Source organism: Homalodisca vitripennis, chromosome 4, assembly GCF_021130785.1.
Source record: "Homalodisca vitripennis isolate AUS2020 chromosome 4, UT_GWSS_2.1, whole genome shotgun sequence".
Lineage (NCBI taxonomy): Eukaryota > Metazoa > Arthropoda > Insecta > Hemiptera > Cicadellidae > Homalodisca > Homalodisca vitripennis.
Genome location: NC_060210.1, coordinates 81,497,380 through 81,517,836, shown reverse-complemented (window position 1 = coordinate 81,517,836; position 20,457 = coordinate 81,497,380). Strand labels below are relative to the sequence as shown.

The following is a 20,457-nucleotide window of genomic DNA, read 5'->3' as shown; positions in this document are numbered from 1 at the left end:
ACACTCGGTTCCGTTAGATACCTCCATCCCCCCCACACCACACCTCATTGCTTGCTGTTCTACTGCCTTTTCCCTTTCTAATGCAACGGACCACAGACCTGACCCCAAGTAATGCCGCCAACTGTGGTTACAACACCGTAGACTTCTCTTCTGTTCCTGTATTATTCAACGTCTTTCGGGAAAATTTAACTCAGCTGAACCGTTGTAGAAGTAATCGAGAAAAATGACTACGTAACTAACTTACATAAGTTTTCATCACAACGTTCGTTGACCGGAAGTAACGATACAAACACCTAAAAATAGTAGAAAAACGTTTTAACGCAAACAATTGTGCGCTATTGTTTATCACAAAAGGTAAATTGTTAACCTGTGAAAAAGGCTCTGCTGCGCACCAAGTATAACAGAAAACAATACTCATATTTTACTGGTTGCCCCGTGCTTACCCCTCAAATTAATCTATCAGATGTCCACCCTAAATACATGTGCAATTCCTCAAATTATTCTTTGTACTCTAATAAAGAAATAAATATTATGTTTGTATTGTTCTGCGCAGTAATTCTTCATTTATCGATGCCACCAATATTGTACTTCTAAAAAATCTATTACACTTCTGAACAAACTCAAATGTAAACCTAACCCTGTATAATCTTGTATGCATACTTCTCAATTTTTCTTTATGTCTAATAGTGTTTACAGTAAGAGACATTTCGTTCAATTCGTAGTTTAATTTTCTTTTAAACACTCTGTATATTATCGTATATTTTGAGGAATAAAGAATCCTTCGTTTGTGTTTGACAAACAAACAATTTCTGTTGGGTCCTTCATAACTTTTATCTCGCGTCATTCCATACTTCGATGAACAGCCTAGCTGCAAAATAGCAAAAGTTTAAAATAATGTACTTAAAACACATTTCATAACATTTACCAAAATATAAAACCTAAACTAGTACACATTTTTTTAAATAAATGTACAATGTGAAATTTTTTAAGTGGCGCAATTTTATATTTACTGCACGGTAAATCATTGTGGTGTTCAGAACTTTTAAATAACAATTATTATCTTACACGAAAGGTTAAAGCTGTATCAAATGGATTTAGGATTTTCAAAGGTTGTTTTAGGGTCTGGAATTTTGTACCTCACTCAAACCTCTATAAATCCAAATTGTTTGTCAAGTTTAACGTCGATCTATTTCAAGACAGATGTTGTGCAGGTAAAAAAGGGAGACCGTGTTTAACCGTATCCTTCATCTGGTGTAACAGATTGTTTTGAATATTATATTTCGAACAAGCGAATATCGTCCCGCGAAAAAACTAGGTGAATTAGTAGCAACCTAGGATCTTGCATTGGTTCTCTCAAGGCTATATTTGAATACCTGCTTGTTTCCTGATGAACTTCCTATAGTATTAGCAAATAAGGAGTGTTATTGAATGGTAGTCAGTCGCCTTGCATGCACGCATCCCCACTCACGAGCACGGAGGTGGGGCCAGCTCCGCGTCTTGCGTTTTTCCGTCCCGGGTTATTCAGTTACATCTTATACTCACAACTAAGCAATATAATAATTCGTAATAATTTAAATGTATTATGTGTTGTTTGGTAATTGTTCTCCTTATAATGTTTACAATCTATGATACAATCTATCTAGGATAACATCACAATAAAAATCTGGATTTGATTGGGAAAGTGCACTAAGTTCCTTTCTGTTGCAACGCACCACAAGTCTTCGAAAAATAAAAACGTCTGATTGCCGAGAAAATAAGTAAGATTTTTAAATAAAAATGTCTCGTTAGGATGTTAGTTATGTATATTTTTAAAATTCTCATACATATTAGATTAATAGTTACAATTTCTAGACACGAGTTCTAGCTGTTCTGGAATAGGCGGTAAAACACTTCTGATCCCATTCAATCTGAATCCAAGAAGTTGACTCTTGGTTAACTTGATCTGTTGCTCGTTACTAGTATATTTTACTACGGCAGGTAAATTTGTCATCGTACTTGCCTTTATTTTTTGTTCTGTTTTTTGTTCGTTTAATTTTGCGACAGGTCTAATCGAAGACACTTTTTTGGATGTTGACGTTTTAGTAGGTGAACTGTTCATACCCGGCTTTCTTTTACTCTTATTTGGCGATACTCCTATTGCGGGTTTGCTCTTGCTTTCTGGCAAAACCACTTTGGAAGTTTTGGTCGAAGGTGCCCACGAATTAGTCAGTAGTTTAGATCCGGTCGGCTTTTTCTGCTCTTGTTTCACGACCGGTGGCTTCAGTTTAGTGTTTTTCTGAAGGAGGAAGTTGAGCGTCGAAGAGGTGGAGCTCAGTTGCTTCGTCCTGTGAGCGCAAAGGTAGCCGTCTGTCGCGGTATCGGCCAGCCTGATGTCGCCGAAGTAGCGGTGTTCCACCAGTCTGCAAGAGCTGATACGCATGTCCGGATCGTACACCAACATGCGTTTGAGAAGTTCTCGACCTCCGTCGCTGGTGAAGGGCAGGATGACTGCAAGATTTACGCTAGGATAAGGAGAGAATTTGATGTCACCGACCCTTGACTTGTTGTGACGTAGCTTAGTGACCACTCGAGGGCTCGGCGTGCCGACCACTTGATGGATCTTGGTCAGTTGGTCGATCTCGTTGGCTCCGGGAAACAACGGCTTGGAGGTGAGCAGTTCGAAGAAGACGCAGCCGCAGGCCCAGATGTCCATCTTAGGCCCGTATTTGCCGGACGTGAGGATACACTCCGGAGCGCGGTACCAGCGGGTCGAGATGTACTCGGTGTATGGCTGCTGGCTGCGAGTTCCTCGGATGGAACCCAAGTCCGCGAGCTTCACCACCGACTTCTTAATCAGTATGTTTTCTGGTTTTATATCTCGGTGGAAGATACCGTTCTTGTGTAGGTGATCGACGCCCATCAAAAGCTGATAGACCATGTGCTTCACTCGGGTCTCTGATAGACACCTCTTCCGCGCGTGGATCAGATCGTACAGACTCATGTCCATTAGCTCAAATATCATATATAGCTTTTTATCCTGAGAGTCGAATACGTATTCTAACATAGGCAACACGTTCGGGTGAGAAGACAGTTTTTCTAAAACAAACACTTCGGGTAAGCCTTTAACCTCACTGAAATGTTTGAACTGTTTCCGAAGTTTCTTAACAGCAAAAGTTTTCCCGGTGCAAATTTTTTTACATTTTAACACTTCAGAAAATGTTCCTTCTCCGATATGACTCAAAGTAATGTATTGAGATTGAAACTCGCTAAACATAGTAAATATTCCAGTTGAGAATATCACTTGTACAAACCAGATGGCCCTTTTTCTTTATGTACAAATCGCCGAATTTAAGAATGTTACTCAAAAACATTCTGAGTATTTTAAATCTCTATTGCATATTTCTTCATAAAATTTGGCAATAAACTGTGAATTGGCTAATTAAAAACAAACTTTCTGCATAGGTTATATGTACACAACCGCTAAGAACAACAAACTATACAATCATATGTTAATGAATTGAAACGATTCGTCTTGGATCATGTATAAAATATGTATTTTATTGTAAATTATATTTATGCATTCGTAATGGGAGATTTCCCCGTAAGGTACTACTAATTCTGACATAGATATAACATTTTTCAGCGCGAAGTGCATTGTGTAACAGTAGGGTATAGAAGTAGGTAAAATATTTGATTTTTATTCACAGCTCTGATAAAATGTTATTCCAAGAAAAATAAAAGTATGTATTTACAGCATTATTTGAGAGTATCTTTAAATCAGGCCAGGAGAATAATTGTAAGGGTATGAAATGTGCAATACATTAAGGTAGAAACACACATTCAGCAGTCGAGAGGGAGATGCATCTCATAAGCTTGGATTTAATCCTGAAATCTCATTATAAACGTATAAAAGGATAATATAAACTTCATTTTTGTTCTACATTTGGTTATACTTGAGACTAAATATTGTAACTTGATAAGTGTTGATTGAGTCCAGAGCTGGCTTACCAACTTACCCAATACAACTGCAGTGCAATCATTGCAGATTAATATGTATAGTTGTACTCGATCGGGCTTACAGGGTGTACAGTATATATAACTAGGAGACACACCTGTCCGCTCCTTTAGTATAACTTGAGGTGGCTTTGCCTTTGATCAATACGACTTTACATTGATTGGATATTATTTAAAATTCTATAAAATTTTCAGAGATTGTATAAAATATTACGAATATTCAATGAGTTCTAAGCTTTTTGATATTTAAATGTCGCAAAACACCGATCATGTTACTACGGGTGCATTTTAGCAACACGTTAGTAAATTAAAATAAAGAAAAAAATTAATATGCGGTCCCATTACAAAAAAATTGTTGCTTGTTAGTCCTAAGGAGGGTATAGGTATTTGAGGATAACCTGGTCGTCACTTAGAAAGCCAGCCTGGAAATGATGGTTAAGAGGGAGCAAGGGGCCCTGAACGTGGAGGAAAGGAGGATAAGTCCACGACGACACTACAATCTCGTACAATACTCAATAATAATGTACCTGAATAAAGTATTGTTTTATTGTTCCTACAAAATATGGCATACAGTTAGTTCCTTATCAAAAACATTGATTTCAATCCTAGATATCATTTCAATAAAACTTATATACACATTCACCTGCTGATTGATCGACAGTTGTTTCTTGACTAAAGTAGGGATTTTTTGTTTCCTTACTGACAAGAAAAACTTAGTGTGCTTTTGTGAGATTTTTACAATACATTATTGATAAAAGAAAAAGCAAAATTATTGACAATGAAAGTCATGATAATGGTGTTTTGGCTAAGACAAGTCGGGGAAGACGAAAAAAGACAACAGAAATCAAATGATATCATTAAACCACAATTTCAGGAAAGTTAATAAGATTTTTTTTATTACGAAGCATATTAATTTGGAGATTGATATGAATAAAAGCCCTAACATACTATTACTGTATTATTGCGATAGTATGTAGATATATCAATAAAGTATCGGAAGAGTTTTGAATTCTAAGTAATTTTAGGAATCCAGAAGCTAATTTGCGGACTCTGGACAGATACCTGAGCAGTGTAAATGACCGTAACAATAGCTTCCGCTAGCAACTGGCGACAAGCCTGAGGGAACTCGAGAAATGTTTGGGGTCAGCTTTCTGCTACTTTCAACGAACGCAATAGATGTAATTCCTAAGCAAATGAAATGGCCGATAATGCGAGGAATGGCTGGCTGGATGGAAGTTTCAAGAAAAAAGAATGTGGAAAGATTCTGTTGCTGTCCAAGAGGCAAAAACAGTTTCCTGTGCGGAGATCGAGCCGTCCCGCCTCACTGGCCGCTTTGTTACGAGACGTCGCGGTAAGCTGCTGCTGGAGTCCGGACTCTGACTCGAGTAAATAATAACAATATTTATCTTGTTCACTGCAACTAACAGCACAATAGAACTGGCTATCTACAGCCATCAAAGTAGTGCAGGAATTCAGTTGGTACAAGGAACGCCTAATTTGTCCTGTAGGGAGGGGTGATAGTGTGAAGTATTTAACACTATGATTTGATAAAATCTCTAAAACAGGTCCTTAAATGTCTATATGACAAAGGGAGAGTTAAGCCTCCAAGTAAGTGGACGATTTTTATTTAGGAACCACTAGACTATGGGAACTACTCGTAACTCATAATTTTCAACTCCGACTATTCATTGTGTGTAGTTAAGTGTTTTTTATTCAATTTACTATAGAATTATACGTATTTTTCCTTTCTGTCCCAACGTCCGTATATACGTAAAAACTATCTGCGTAAAATCTCAGCGTCCGTTATACTGACGGACGTTCACAAATTAACTGTTTTAAATTTAAAACGCAAAGAAACTTTCACTTGCGCAATACCAAAATAACCACAATCAGCTTTTTTAATAAAACTGTGAACCAAAATCCATACAATATTTTATAAGTGGTATATATTGTATAATTGGAGGCTTTACAACTCTTCCAATGCTTCTGTGTAAATCAGCTGTAAATTACAATCGATTTATATAGATTTTATTGTCAAGTACGTATTGCATTTTTGTTTGACGGTAATTCTTAGTTATTTTTAGAATTTTTTACATGCTTATATTTTACATAAATTTGTATTTAACGTATTTCTTCTTGTACTTTTTTAGTAATGCTGAATAAACTTACAATTTCTGAAAAAAAAACGTATAAATTGTTGCGGTATTTACTTATTATTATATGTTACTTATTTATCGAGATAAATCTGTGGTGTACATTATAATTATAGTACTCGTATATTGGAATAGGATAAGAGCTTATTACTTTTTATGTATCCTACGTATCTCCTGAGGACAAACTAAAAAACTGTTTGAAAAAGGTTTTTAGGCTAATTATTTTGAATATTGTTTATTATTTATTGGACGAATAATTTTTTTTTTAATTTGATATTATTTAACGTATTTCATGGTAAATACAATTATGTCTGAGAATTGGTTAAAAATATTTTAAAATGTCCCAAAACTAGCTAAATAGAGACGAGATTTTTAGCAAACCCCTTTGCCAGTAAGTTGCTGGCTGGGATTCTTGGTTGATATTTTTAAGTGGCAGGTTCCAATAGAATTTATGTTTGGATAATAAAACCGAATTCTACATCTTAACCCTCTTACTGCCACGTTACTAGTTGTAAATTGTTAATCATTATTCTTGAACTAAAGTAGGCCAAGTCCACTTATAACTTGATCTACCCATTGATTATGGCACCAATGAATTATTTCAGCTTTTATTCGTAGACTTATACAATCGGTAAGTAATTAGAACCTATTGTTTTTTATTTGAATGCAACCGAACTAAGATTAATACGAATAATGTTTACTCATCTGCAGTCGAGCATTCATCGATCAACAGATGAAGATTAGCACTAAATCTCAGAAGGAAATTCCAATTGGATATACACGACCTTTCGACCACACGACGACCGAGTTCAGTCCAGTGCCTGATGCTGAGTCGGTGGTATTACGGCCCCATTACAGGGTCGGTGTTGCCGCTCACTGCTCCCCCACCCGGTCTTCTATACCGTAAGGTGATCGCGGCTAAGAATGTGGTCGACGTGGCAACATCGCTTCCTCGTAAGACCAGACAGCCGTCTTGGCTCAGTCGCTCAGTGAGTCGCGTGTGTCGCGTCGTGTTCGTGTCGTTTCGTGTATCATACCGTACGTCGTTTCGCGTGTTCGGATCGTTTGTGCTATATTGCTCATTGTGTGTGATTCCGGTTTTGTGTTTGGATACGTTTGGAAGTGCTGTACTATAATTTAGTCTGGTAAGACATAATACGTATTATTCATTAGTAAAGTAAACTTTATTTTTGTTACATAGGCTAGCTGTTTTATTTACTTGTAAACAGTCTGACACTTCCGCTTCAGTTTCACGGCCGCAGACGGACCAAATCACTGGTTTGGTAGAGTGTTGTCAGGTGTGAGCGACTAGTCAAACTATTAAAGGATTATGTTTACATCAGTACTCGGCGATGTTTGAATTAAATAATTACAACGCGCTGACATGAGATTTGATAGTTGGAACTACACTTAAAACAAATTGCATTCATCTGATTAGAAGCAAACACAAAGTTTTGAGTGAATTGTTTTAAAATTAAATTGTTATCCAAACTCTATTTCATAACTAATTTTGATAACAATATGATATAAATAAGGCGATGCATACTAATTTCATGTAAAATATTACATTGTAGCGAGAAAATAAACTTTATGAATTACTAGTTAGAATCCAATAGTTTTACCTCTTAGGAATTTATTTATTACAATTACAATAAAGTTTATTTTCATGTAGCTAGATCTTAGCAGCAGCATGTACTGGGGCACTGAAAACAATAAGAAGGACATAATAACTTCTTAGTGGCTTAATCTATACAGTGTATAAATAAAACTTTGTACATCAATATGGAAGCCAAAAATCTATCTTTTTATGAACTGATGGTGATAATTCATATCCTTAGGGGATGGTTCATTGATTTATTTATTTAACGGCATTGCCATTTTTACAGTGTTTACAATGTGTGATGCACAACAATACTATATAGTATTACAATACTGTTTACATGCCTAAAACAATATTAGATAATAAATAATAAATGCTCCAGTATCCATACATACATATATAACCAAATAATAATAATAATAGATAATAATATATAGATAAATATAGATATATAAATAATAATATATAGATGGATATACCTGTAATATATAGATAATAAATAAATACTATATATATATATATATATAGTATTTATATATATGTATATACTTACATACGTAACTAAACAACCAACAATGATCAATATTGAATAGATAATGTGCATAACAACAACAACAATAATAAATAGTAAAAAATAACAATAAATTAAACTCCTCAGTGCAATACCTAAAAACAGAAACATTTTAACCTAGCTATGTATAACATTTTTTCTTAGCTATGTATATGATGTTGGTTTCTGTTTTTATTTTAACCCAAAAATATAGTATGGTGAAGCCAAAATTTGATTAGCAAGATTTTATACCTTGTGTCCTACTAAACATAATCAGACTTTTAAATGGCAACATAAAACTTGTGACAGCAACAGTTAACAGGAACAGATTAGATACAAGTGGAACTGAGAGTGTAAATGAATCAGATAATATATCACCATTAGTATGTGCTTAGCAGAAGCACATGATAACACTAACATGGTAACACACATATGTAGGTGTATCAGCTGTTTCTTCTTTCACCTTGAATACACTGTTCTGATAAAATATTGTATGACTCACTGTGCTTGTATTTGTCATAAAAGCTTATTTTAATAATCACTTGTGATTCACTGTTTTCATCACCAAAAAGTTGATAATTTATCAACAATACTACCTACTGATTTCTTTACTTCCAATTTGTTATATTACTTTTGATGTTTAGAGAAAATTATCTTATTCCTAATTTATTTTTATCATTATATTTCTAAATACACTCACCAAATTAGTTTTTAATAGTTTTCAGAAGTGGGTATTTCCAAGGTTGCTTCCCACCATGTTTTTGTCTGACCTTGGACTGTTTTTCTGGTTTAGTTATGTTAGGTACTTCTTACCTTCTATTCCTTTTAACAACATACTATATGTGGGTTTTCCCCTTTGAATCAATTATTTTTTATTGTTTCTTAAATTCTCTTTAAATCTAATATTAAACCTTGTGAGTTTTATGATTCTGTTTGTATTCACATTCTTTGTTCATTATCATCTAAAGTATAATAACAACTTAATGCATATCACATTTACACAGATCTGTAATAATCCAAGTGCCAAATCAGTAAATGACTTTGACTGGTTTGTAGAAAAATAAATGACTATTCCATCAATGGGCCACTCCCATGCCAATTCAACACACTCAATTTATTTCACTATTTTAGATATTGCAAAAATTTTGTATCTTTATAGTGAGCACTGAGACTAAGGAAAACACAAAATTTTAAATTTAGCCAGTCACCTTTTAACTGTATTAACTTGTTATTGGAATAGCCTACTTTACTAACATATTTTTTACAGAAATGTCAAATAAAAAATATAATTAATTTCTTAGTTAGATTCAAGTACCATCCAGTCAAACAATAAATCAACATTTTAAACAATAAATCAATCATTGTGTATATTTATTTTTGTATGTGATTTAAAATAGTAATAATTATTCATAGAAAATATGTGAAAATTTAAATTTTTGCTTTAAAAAAAATCTATTGAAATCTTTAAATATGTATTTTGTACAATTCTTTCATTACAACCCATGTTGTATTACTGGAAAGATCATAAAATATGTATGCTGCAAAATTACTCCTCCTCCAGCTCTTTTTGGGTATTAAGAGAGGTCCTAGAGCAATTTGATAAAAGTCTAATTAAGTTTTTAGACAAGTTTTTCACAGCTGTTTTTTTTAACAAAATTTTAGTAAAATATAAAATGGTGATTTAAATTGAGTTTGTTGAATTGACATAGAAAGCTCTAATGTAAGAAATTACACTAATAGAGATAAACTGCCTTACCTTATTCAACTTAACACTAGACAAATAGAAATAGATCAGATTAGGATTGGGAGTGAATACAATTAATATGGCTGAGATTAATGACTGGGTTTATCTAAAGTGTTTATGTGATTGGTGATGCAGACATGTTGGCAGATAAACTGGCTAAACTGGTATGTAATTAGTAAAATCTAACTTTAAATTTGCTTTTAATTGGTTCTATTTTCTACTTGGGAAATAGAACACAGCTGAAATACATATGAAACTAAAATAACTACCTATTACATCAGTCAGGTCAAGAGAAAATTACATCCAAAGGGACCGAACCTTGATCTGCTTTTCAGTCTAGTATTTGTCAACAAATTGTGTATGTAATACAAGAGGAGAATATTTTCACCTTTGCTGATGGACTCTAGTTACTAAAAACAAAGACTAGAACATTCTTAAACAGCTTTTACTATTAAAAACTAATGTATTAATATAACAATTTGGAACAAAATCAGATGAAATTAAACCCTGAAAAAACAAATTGTGTATGCACTCGGACAACCCAAAAACAGCTTTCAAAATTTAATATAATTAGCAGGAACAAACTGTAAAACTTTTAGAGGTGATGTTTGGCAAAAATTTTAACTGGAGTGAACAGTTATTCAAAATTAAAGAACATTTGGCAAAGAACTCATAGCAGTTCACACAATGTTAGCATCATGAAATACCACTGTTTACTGTTAAATGAAACAGATACCAACAGAATAAAAACTAAAAATAATGTAAACCAATTTAAGAAGGATACAAAATTAATTTTATAGTTTTATAACTTTGGTGTTTAACTTGTGTATGCATTAAATACATACATATTGGTGTTCGTAAAAATATTCTTTCTGGTATATCCGAAAAAGGCAGTTTTCATGAGTGGCTGTCTTCTCAAAATATTAAACAAAAACTACTATAGTATTATTTTTTAAGATTAATCTGAACAATTCTGCTTTCATGACGAATTTTAGTGGTTTACGTGTTAATATACTAGTAATAGGTCTATTATAAAAAAATTAGAAACTTATCATCATCTTGAAACCTTATGAAATATAAGTAGTTATTGACGTGAAATGAAGTATTGTTGATGATAACGATTCATTCTGTAATTGTCTAAAAACAAATAAAACGTTTAGAATTTTTTTTTTATTTTAGTTGTAAGCGAAAATAGTGGTTTCTAAAAATAAAAACTATGTTATGATTGTAATCGGTTTGAAATAATGTATCTAAATGTTGGCAATTCAGTGATATTCTATATTTCTCAAATCTGTAAGTTGCTGCTATTTTTAATATACTATGCTTAATAACTGAGGTATAACAATAAATTTTCAAAAACTTTAGTTGGACAGTCATGAAACAGATTTCAAAAATTGTACAGTTACAAAAGTTGTTATTAATTGCTCCAAATTTCTTAAAATGTGTCACTTGTTGTCCATGTTGTGAAATAGTCAAGACAAGAATTCGACAAACATTTGCTATCTTGAAACTTTTTGTTTGTTGTTTCTTGTTTATGCATTTTTCCAAGACAGTTTATTACCTGTGCCAAGTGTAGTTAGAGTAAATTGAAAAGTTTATTAAGGAAGCTATCATTTTCCCTTGTCATAAGCACATAGATGCATATTTTATAAAATGTATAAATTTGTAGATGTAAGATTTATGAATTTTCAGGTTATGGTGGTTTTGGGTTCTAAAACTATAAACAGCTTCAGTTCTAAATATTTTCTGGAAGTTCCATCATAAACATACTAAGGCAGATTTACATAAAATCTAATATTGCTACTGTTCGGCTGATTGCGCTCAGTAGTAATTTGAAATTCTGAATAGTATGCTCTACATAACGTTTCACAAAAAATGTTTTGATACACTAGCAGATAGTGTAATAAAAATTAATATGAAAGCCTCACTTACGGAATGGCCACAACCAGCTAAAGCTATGAGATTGTCGTGACTGGTTTATACTGTGGATTCATGATAAAGCTCATTCATTGTTATAATGTCCAAACTCAAGTAACAATCAAAGTTGATTAGTATTTTACTCACCAATATAACTATGTTATATAATATTATATACTGTCTTATCTTCAGAAAGCATATATACTCAGTTGGTTGTTACAATTGTTTGTAAAGGGCCATTTTTTTCATTACCATACGTTAGGTACTTGAAATTTAAAATAACATTTCTCGCTAGACTGGCTGAAATAAGACAATTATCAGACAAGGCCCAATGATACCGTCTAGTTCTACATCTAACAACAAAAGAAGATGTCAAGCCAAGGTAATACTCTCACTTCACTGACTGAATAGGGGTATAAAACAATGTCACACCAGTAATACTCTGACTTGACTGACTGAATATAAGATATCACATACTCATATACAGACATTGCTGTATGTCACTGTCTAGTTCTAGTTCTGTAAAGATTGAAGGTGCCAAGCCCAGTAATACTCTGACTTGACTGAATGGATACAGGTATAAAACAATATTAAACCAGTAATACTCTGACTTATCTGACTGAATACGGGTATAAGACAATATAAAACCAGTAATACTCTGACTTGACTGATTGAATATAAGATCTCACATACTCATATACAGACATTGCTGTATGTCACTGTCTAGATCTAGTTGACTTGACTGACTGAATACGGGTATGACAATGTCACACCAGTAATACTCTGACTTGTCTGACTAAATGTAAGATGTCACATACTCATGTACAAACATTGCTGTATGCCACTGTCTAGTTCTAGTTCTGTAATGAATGAAGGTGTCAAGCCCAGGTAACACTCTGACTTGACTGACTGAATACAGGTATAAGACAATATCACACCACTAATACTCTGATGTGACTGACTGAATATATGATATCACATACAGACATTGCTGTATGTCACTGTCTAGTTATAGTTCTGTAAAGATTGAAGGTGCCAAGCCTAGTAATACTCTGACTTGACTGACTGAATATAAGATATCACATACTCATATATAGACATTGCTGTATGTCACTGTCTAGTTATAGTTCTGTAAAGATTAAAGGTGCCGTCCAGTAATGACTTGACTGACTGAATATAAGATATCGCATACTCACATACAGACATTGCTGTATGTCACTGTCTAGTTCTAGTTCTGCAATGAATGAAGGTGCCAAGCCCAGTAATACTCTGACTTGTCTGACTGAATACGGGTATAAGACAATATCAAACCAGTAATTCTCTGATTTGACTGACTGAAAATAAGATCTCACATACTCAGCTGTAGTGATGAGATAAATTTTATAGAGATTAAAGATATCTATTTTTGAGTAATCATTTACAATGATAGTTGCATGAAGGTAAGTTATTGTAGGATGCATTCTCTTATCACAAAAAATTTGGACTTTCAAAAGGTTTGTGTGTGTCACATGACGTTTGAAAAGTAATAAACAAAATTAAGACAAGTGGCAAGAGAATGTTAATGTGTCTTTCCCGTACTATTTAATAAGGGAATAAGTGACTGCGATCAGAGTCACAGACCAAGGTAAACATTTGTTTATTTCACATTCTATGCAATTTGGAACTACACCAATCCATGCATGGTGTTGGTACAGAAAATGTATTTTAAGAACTAATTCTATAAGTTAAAATACACTAAATAGATTTTGTATTAAATGCATACATATAATACATAATTCTGACTGTTTTACTTGTATATTACACTTCAAGTTTGTCACTTTATTACTAGTAAATTATTAACTCTGAACTGTTTTAAGAATCATGATTAATTAATTTTTACTATGATATTCATTTAGTTATCCATTATTGGAACCATATCTTTAAAAACTTAAGACTTATTGAAGCAAATTTACTATAATTTTCTTAGTATTAGTTCCTGTTTATGAGTTAATATGCATTTAGGTCCATCAGAGTTTAACCATAGAGTTATGTTGTAGGCAGTCCTTGGCAAGTGGCCGTCATGAGTGGGGGACTGGGCGGGGGAGCGCCCAAAATGTCCGTCATCGGAGAGGCCATCAGACTAGTACCTGTTGACCAGGTGGCCTCTTACCAGATCAGTGCTCTTGGATTTCTCAGAGAAGACATCCATGCAAATGTTATCAGTGAGTCAAATATTTATTGTTAGTCTAACTACTCACACCTGAAAACTATAGGCTTTCTTGTGGTCTGTATCCTTTCGTATTCACATACAGTAGAGTCCCGGTAATCCGAGGTGAATGGGACCGAATGTACCTCGAATTGTGAAGAACTCGAATTATACGGAACACTTTGAGAAAAATTGGGTTATAATTAGAACTGAAGGCAAACAAAAGAAATATGCTTTTATTACAAATACCAGCATTAAGAAATTACTTACAGAGGTCCAAAGATGCAATGTTTACTTAAAAAAAACTGTCTAGAGTTTTTTGTTTCACCACACTGCAGCGTTTGCGGGCAGCCATGTCTCTCCACCGCCGAAGCAATAACGAGTCTGCCGCTGTCACCTCTCCTTGCTGCTCTACGTAGCGCAGGGCCGCATCCAGTGCCGCGTAGCCGTCGCTGTGAGTCATTGCCGGGTCTGTCTCCTGCACACTTTCTTCTTCGTCACTCCCGTCAGCTGTCATGTCTGTGACCATCTCAACTATGGTGTCGTCTGTTGTCTCTAACTGTTCGTCCCTACTCATCCACTCTCCAATATCAGTTTGATTTGTCCCATTGCAACCAGGAAGTCTGTTTATTAAATTTATTAACGGTAGATCGTCATCTTCATCATCATTTTCATTTTTACACACTCCGATTTTCTTCCATGATTTCTGGATTGTTTCTGGTTTAATTTCACTCCAAGCTTCAGCGATCCAATAAATAACATCCTTGATTGTGACTTTTTTTAGGAAATCTTTTGTGGTTGCCTCTCCTTCAATTGTTTGAAACATTGATTGCAACAAACGGCGTCTGTACTTTTTTTTCAAAATTTCAAGTACGCCTTGGTCCATAGGCTGAATGAGGCTGGTCACGTTCGGTGGCAAAAACATCGTGCGTATGCCATTGCATTGCAGTTCCCCTTCATCTGGGTGTGATCCTGCGTTATCAAGTGTTAAGATGGCTTTAGAGGGTAGGTTGCCTTTCTTCAAAAACTTTTTGGTTTCAGGAACAAATTCACTAAAAAACCAGTTTTTAAAAATTTGTTTGTCCATCCATGCGTTTTTTTGGTTTGTATAAGTTGCTGGAAGCGTTGAAATAGACATGTTTTTAAACGCACGAGGCTTAGCAGACTTGCCAATGACAGTTAGTTTTAATTTATGGCTTCCCGACGCGTTTGAAGCAGCTAGCACAGTCAGTCTCTCTTTGCTTTTTTTGTGACCCGGAGCAGCTTTTTCCTCCCGTGAAGCTAGAGTTTTTAATGGCAAAGTTTTAAAATTCAAACCAGTTTCATCACAGTTGTAAATCTGATCAGGTGTTAAATTTTCACTTTTAATAAGATTTTTTAACTTTTCACAGAACTGAACAATCACAGAATCCGCCGAAAGTTTCTCCCCACAAATTTCTAACTGCCTCACGCCATAACGTTTTTTCCAGTGGTCAAGCCATCCTACACTTGCCGTAAAATCTTCCTCACCTTCATTGATTTCATTGCGAAAGTACAATGCCTTTTCCTGTAAAATAGGTCCGGAAATAGGACAACCTTTGTTTCTTTGTTGATAAAACCATAAAAATAGGGCCTCGCTAGTTTTTTCATACTCTGCTTTCTTCATAAACTTCCGCTCATTAGTACACTTTTCCGAGCACTTTTCTGATGCAAATTTTACAATTTTATCACGATTCCTTCGCCAGTCACCAACTGTCACTTCACCAACTCCGTACTCTGCAGCTAATTTTTTTAACGTTTCACCTTTATCAAGTCTTTTAAGACCTTCTAGTTTTGTTTTTATCGGTACAAACTTTCTTTTACTTTTTGAACTCATAGTTCACTGTACAATGAACACATAAACACTTCAGAAAATACTTTTTATTAAAACTTAATATTTAGACAACAAGTACTGTACGTTGTAAATAACAGATGGGTAAGCGCACTGCGATCGTAATCTAGAACAACCGTACCGCAGTCGAACGTGATGAGCAACGGACTGATTTATTTTTAGACAATACGGGGCGCGATGTTCCGTGGCCTTGACAATAGGGTGGGGGTGGGGCGGTGCAAATGAAGTGGCACTGATGAGTCAGGCTGCCGGCTTATCCAAGTAGCCTAGCACTCAGTTTACAGACATGTGCTCGAGTGTGTTGTACAAATATGTCAATATCACATTTTATTTTTTTACATGTGTTGGCTCGGATTTAACGGAACCTCAGACTATCGAGACTCGAACTATCGGGACTCTACTGTATCGTAAATTAAATGCATGAATGATCCTTTTACTTTTATTAAACAAGATTATAAGGTCTTTTTTCAATGGACTTTAATTACTAGTCATCAAACTTTGCAAAGTGTCAAATTCCCTCAAAGAAGGACATTTTACATGAAGATGCTGTGCATTCAAGTATAGGAATCATAAATTTCATGCTGCCATTTCAGGCCAGAAGGAAGTCTGAGTATCACTGAATTGTGTTCGGCCAAAAGGTTTAGAAGTTGGGAGAAATTTTACAGAAATCAATTATGGCCCAAAAGTGAATAAACCAAACTACTACTGATTATTGCCTCTGTAACTAGTTTACAGATAGTAATCAATGCATTCTTAGTAAATCAGAGAACCAGATGGTAGTCAAAGATTTTAAAAGAAAAAATTAAACATGATAAATTGGATCTTATAAAAAATAGATACCTTCAGTCTTGTCATAAATAATTGCAAAAGAAACAACCCTTGAGTCATAAAACGAAAAAAATAAAAATCATATCATGTGAACTCCTTGTGCCAGGACTATCTAAGAAAATTAGAATTAGAAGAGTGGGCAGAAAATATAATTAGAACCGCTTTTAGAACACTAAATACGTGTAGACAAAGTCTCGTAAACCAAATCAAAAAGTTGATATAAGACTCAAAAAACTGATATTACAGTATAACATATTCTTGTAATAGAGAATAAAAAGGCGAGACAAAAAGAACATTAAATGTGAGAATTAAAGGACATCAAGAAAATACCAAAAAGGGCTAGTTTGAAGTCTACAATTGCTCAACCATTGTTGGTCTGAAAATCATGTCATCATCAGACTGAAGGTTTTAACAATCAAACAAACCTCAACCAATAAAATTTGTACTCACACCATAACATTGAGAGCCGGAGCGACCTCCTTTACCTTTCCCCCTTCTGATCATCGCCTTCCTGCCTCATGGTTTCAGATAACACGCCGATATACCACAGGAAATGCCAACATTAATTTTCTTGTTAATAATTCTTAATAATTTACTATTGCTTCTGTGAGTATGACATGTATTTGTGCTTGTGATTTACGTGCAGTGATAACACCTGGATTCATTATTTCCTGTCTGAACTTCAAGCTGTTGTCGGGTATTATAATTTAGTTATTTTTTATTTGTTTAGTGGTAGTCCATTGCCGTTCGTGTAGGGTTTAAGGACTTCTTTATGCATTAAATTGTATTAATTATAACAATGGCAGTTGTCCAAAATCCTATTATCCCTTAAGTGTATTCTTGTCACGGTACCAAAGCCTGCATCTGTGTAGAACTGTGTTATACACTTTATATTGTTGATATTGAATGAATATCCAAACCATTTGTGCTTGTTAAATATTTAAATACTTAATATTTTCTCTGCCAGGCAATTTGCTTTCTATATGTTACCTTCTTGGCCTTTCACCAGCGAGACGTTTTTAAAGGCTTTTAATTAGACTTGGAAAAGAATATTGAAGCTATCCAAACTCAATATTTCCTATAAACTCACTAGTTGAAACAAAATATTTTTATGAACCAATTAAAGTCAAGAACTTTGAAACAGTCTTTATAAATAACATTTTTATGAAGCAATACAATGTTACTTTTATTTGTAAATAAAAATATGAGAGTGATATAAAATAACAAATCTTTTCTATATTAACAATTTTTGTAATTAACAATACACTTTTGTTATTATTAAATTGAACAAAACACTACAAAATTATCATTATTAAAAGTATTACAATATTTATAATTCAGAATTCCAAAGAATTAGAATGAGTAAAGAAGGTATCCCTTATTGTGAACTGTTTTTTACAATTTTCTCTCATAACAAACAAATTTGTACACACCAACAATAATTGAAAATTAATCATGAATAATTCTGGAATCAGTATTTGTTGTATCAAATAAGTAAAAACTACATCACCAAATACTTTGTTGTTTGATCATGAGGTATTGTTAATAAATACAAAATTAAGAGTTAGCAGTGTTTCTCCAGTATTCAGCTTTGACACTAGTATCAACAACCAAAATAATTCAGCTGCCCATAGAATATATGTATTATTTGTATATCGTTATTTCAAACTATGAAGAAATCTAGCATTAAACTGGAAAAAAATCAAAATATCAAACAAAAGCCGTAGACTACTAAATCTAAAATTCAATTCTTTTAGTGATATCCCAACAGTTTGCATTTGTCAAAACAAAAATTACAAGATTTGAGTCATTTGCCATTATAGAGAAACATACATACACACCAATAAAAACAACCACATGTTTAGAAAGCGCTGATCTTTTTAGTGATGTAAGTTTCATTCTCACAAAATGAAAATTCCCTTTGAAATATAGGTAGTTTTTTACCCTTCATATAGTTCATCACGAATACGTATATATCATTTTTGTGTGGTTTAAAGCCTCATTTGATGATTACCGTGGATAATATAACAATTATGTGGCAGAAATCTTACCGAATAAATTTATAATTTTTTCTTCGTTCTCATTACTACTACATTCAAACGTACAATCTTTGCATTCATGCATATCACTCACTCACCAATTCTCTCCACCGCCAACTCCAGTGTCAGTCTTCTAGATTGGAGGTCTTCCAACTATAATTCAAAAACTCGTCGACACTATAGAATGCTTTAGATGCTAAAAAGCACTTCAGACGAGTTTTTAACGCCTTGGGCATTTGTTCGTATTTCATAGAATAATCGGGAAATCCGTTGATAAAACAGACATCTGCCTGCGAGGGTAGGTTTTCCATAAACCACTGTTCTGTGTCGCCCAGTACAGTAGTTGTCTCTGCCTCTCGTTTCATATTCGTGTACGTCTCGGCCCCTAATCAGGGCACATTTTGACTTACAGAACAAAACTGCTTCCAAAATATAGAGACATAATATTGCAGAGTCAGAATCAGAAAAATCTTTATTCGATTGTTACACATGGTGTACATGAATGGCGTCACATGATTAAGAAAGTAAAAGTTTACTAAATATGCATTACATTAGTATCTAACGAAATATAATACAATGTAATTTTAATGATTGTAAAAACTATTGTGAATTGTATAAAATTCAGAAAAGGAGTACAACGGCAGGTCAGTCAGGTAGCTTTTAAGTTATTTTTAAATAGTTTATTATTTTCTATTAATTTTATATTGCTTGGCAGCAAATTAAAAAATTTAGCTCTTATGTATATTGGTTTTTTACAGAAAAAATGTAAGTTATGTTGAGCTACTGCCATATTATTTCTATTTCTTGTAGTATAACTATGGTTCTCACCACTTTTGCCTAAGCTATGAGTACGATTCATCACTGACATTATAGTTTCATATATATTATATGCACTGTAAACCGTCATGATACCCAGTTGAGGAAAGTAATCCTTCACACTTTCATTCCATTTAAGTTTTAAAATGACACGAATTGCTTTTTTTGTATCACTAAAATTGAATTTAAATTTTTTAATGATGTGGATCCATATAATGAGATACCAAATATAATGGATATGTGAATGGATATGTGAAAAATAAATCATTTTTAGAGTTTCTTGTGAGCATAATTTTGACATTCTGCAAAGAGCATATAAACCAGAGTTAATTTTTGAAACTATTTTTTCTGAATGTTTATTCCATGTCAGCGAACTGTCTAACGTTAAACCTAAAAACTTTACTTCTTCTTCCTTAACTTCTTCCTTAAGTCAACAACTGCAATTATTTTAAAGCTGGTCGGCACAACTCTCTGAAGTTCATGTGGGTGATTGTTCTGATCGCTTTCTTTTAAAGCCTAAAAACTCAAAATTTGATTGTTTGAACGGCTCTCCACAAAATCACTCCGTAGGAAAGATGTGGGTAGATCAGGCCATAATACGCCACCATCAGTACCTGACTTGGACAGTATTAGGCTAAAGATCTTAAAACATAAACGCCAGATGCTAATTTTGAACAAACTGAATCAATGTGAACATTCTATGTCAAACCTCGGTCAAGGTATATTCCAAGGAATTTGGAGGAGTAAATTTTTTCTAATGTG

General features: G+C 33.8%; 2 protein-coding genes across 2 annotated transcripts in view; one reads left to right on the top strand and one right to left on the bottom strand.

Annotated features, from left to right (window-relative positions):
• LOC124359627 (filamin-A-like) overlaps positions 1-20,457 on the top strand; it is a 154,833-nt gene that overhangs the window by 81,393 nt on the left and 52,983 nt on the right. Inside the window, 1 exon segment of the mRNA XM_046812528.1 lies at positions 13,994-14,158. Coding sequence (XP_046668484.1) covers positions 13,994-14,158 — 165 coding nt within the window.
• Positions 1,785-3,480, bottom strand: LOC124359628 (MAPK/MAK/MRK overlapping kinase-like). The gene has a single exon (XM_046812530.1). It carries the CDS (start codon positions 3,251-3,253, stop codon positions 1,832-1,834), a length of 1,422 nt encoding a protein of 473 aa, XP_046668486.1. The 5' UTR covers positions 3,254-3,480; the 3' UTR covers positions 1,785-1,831.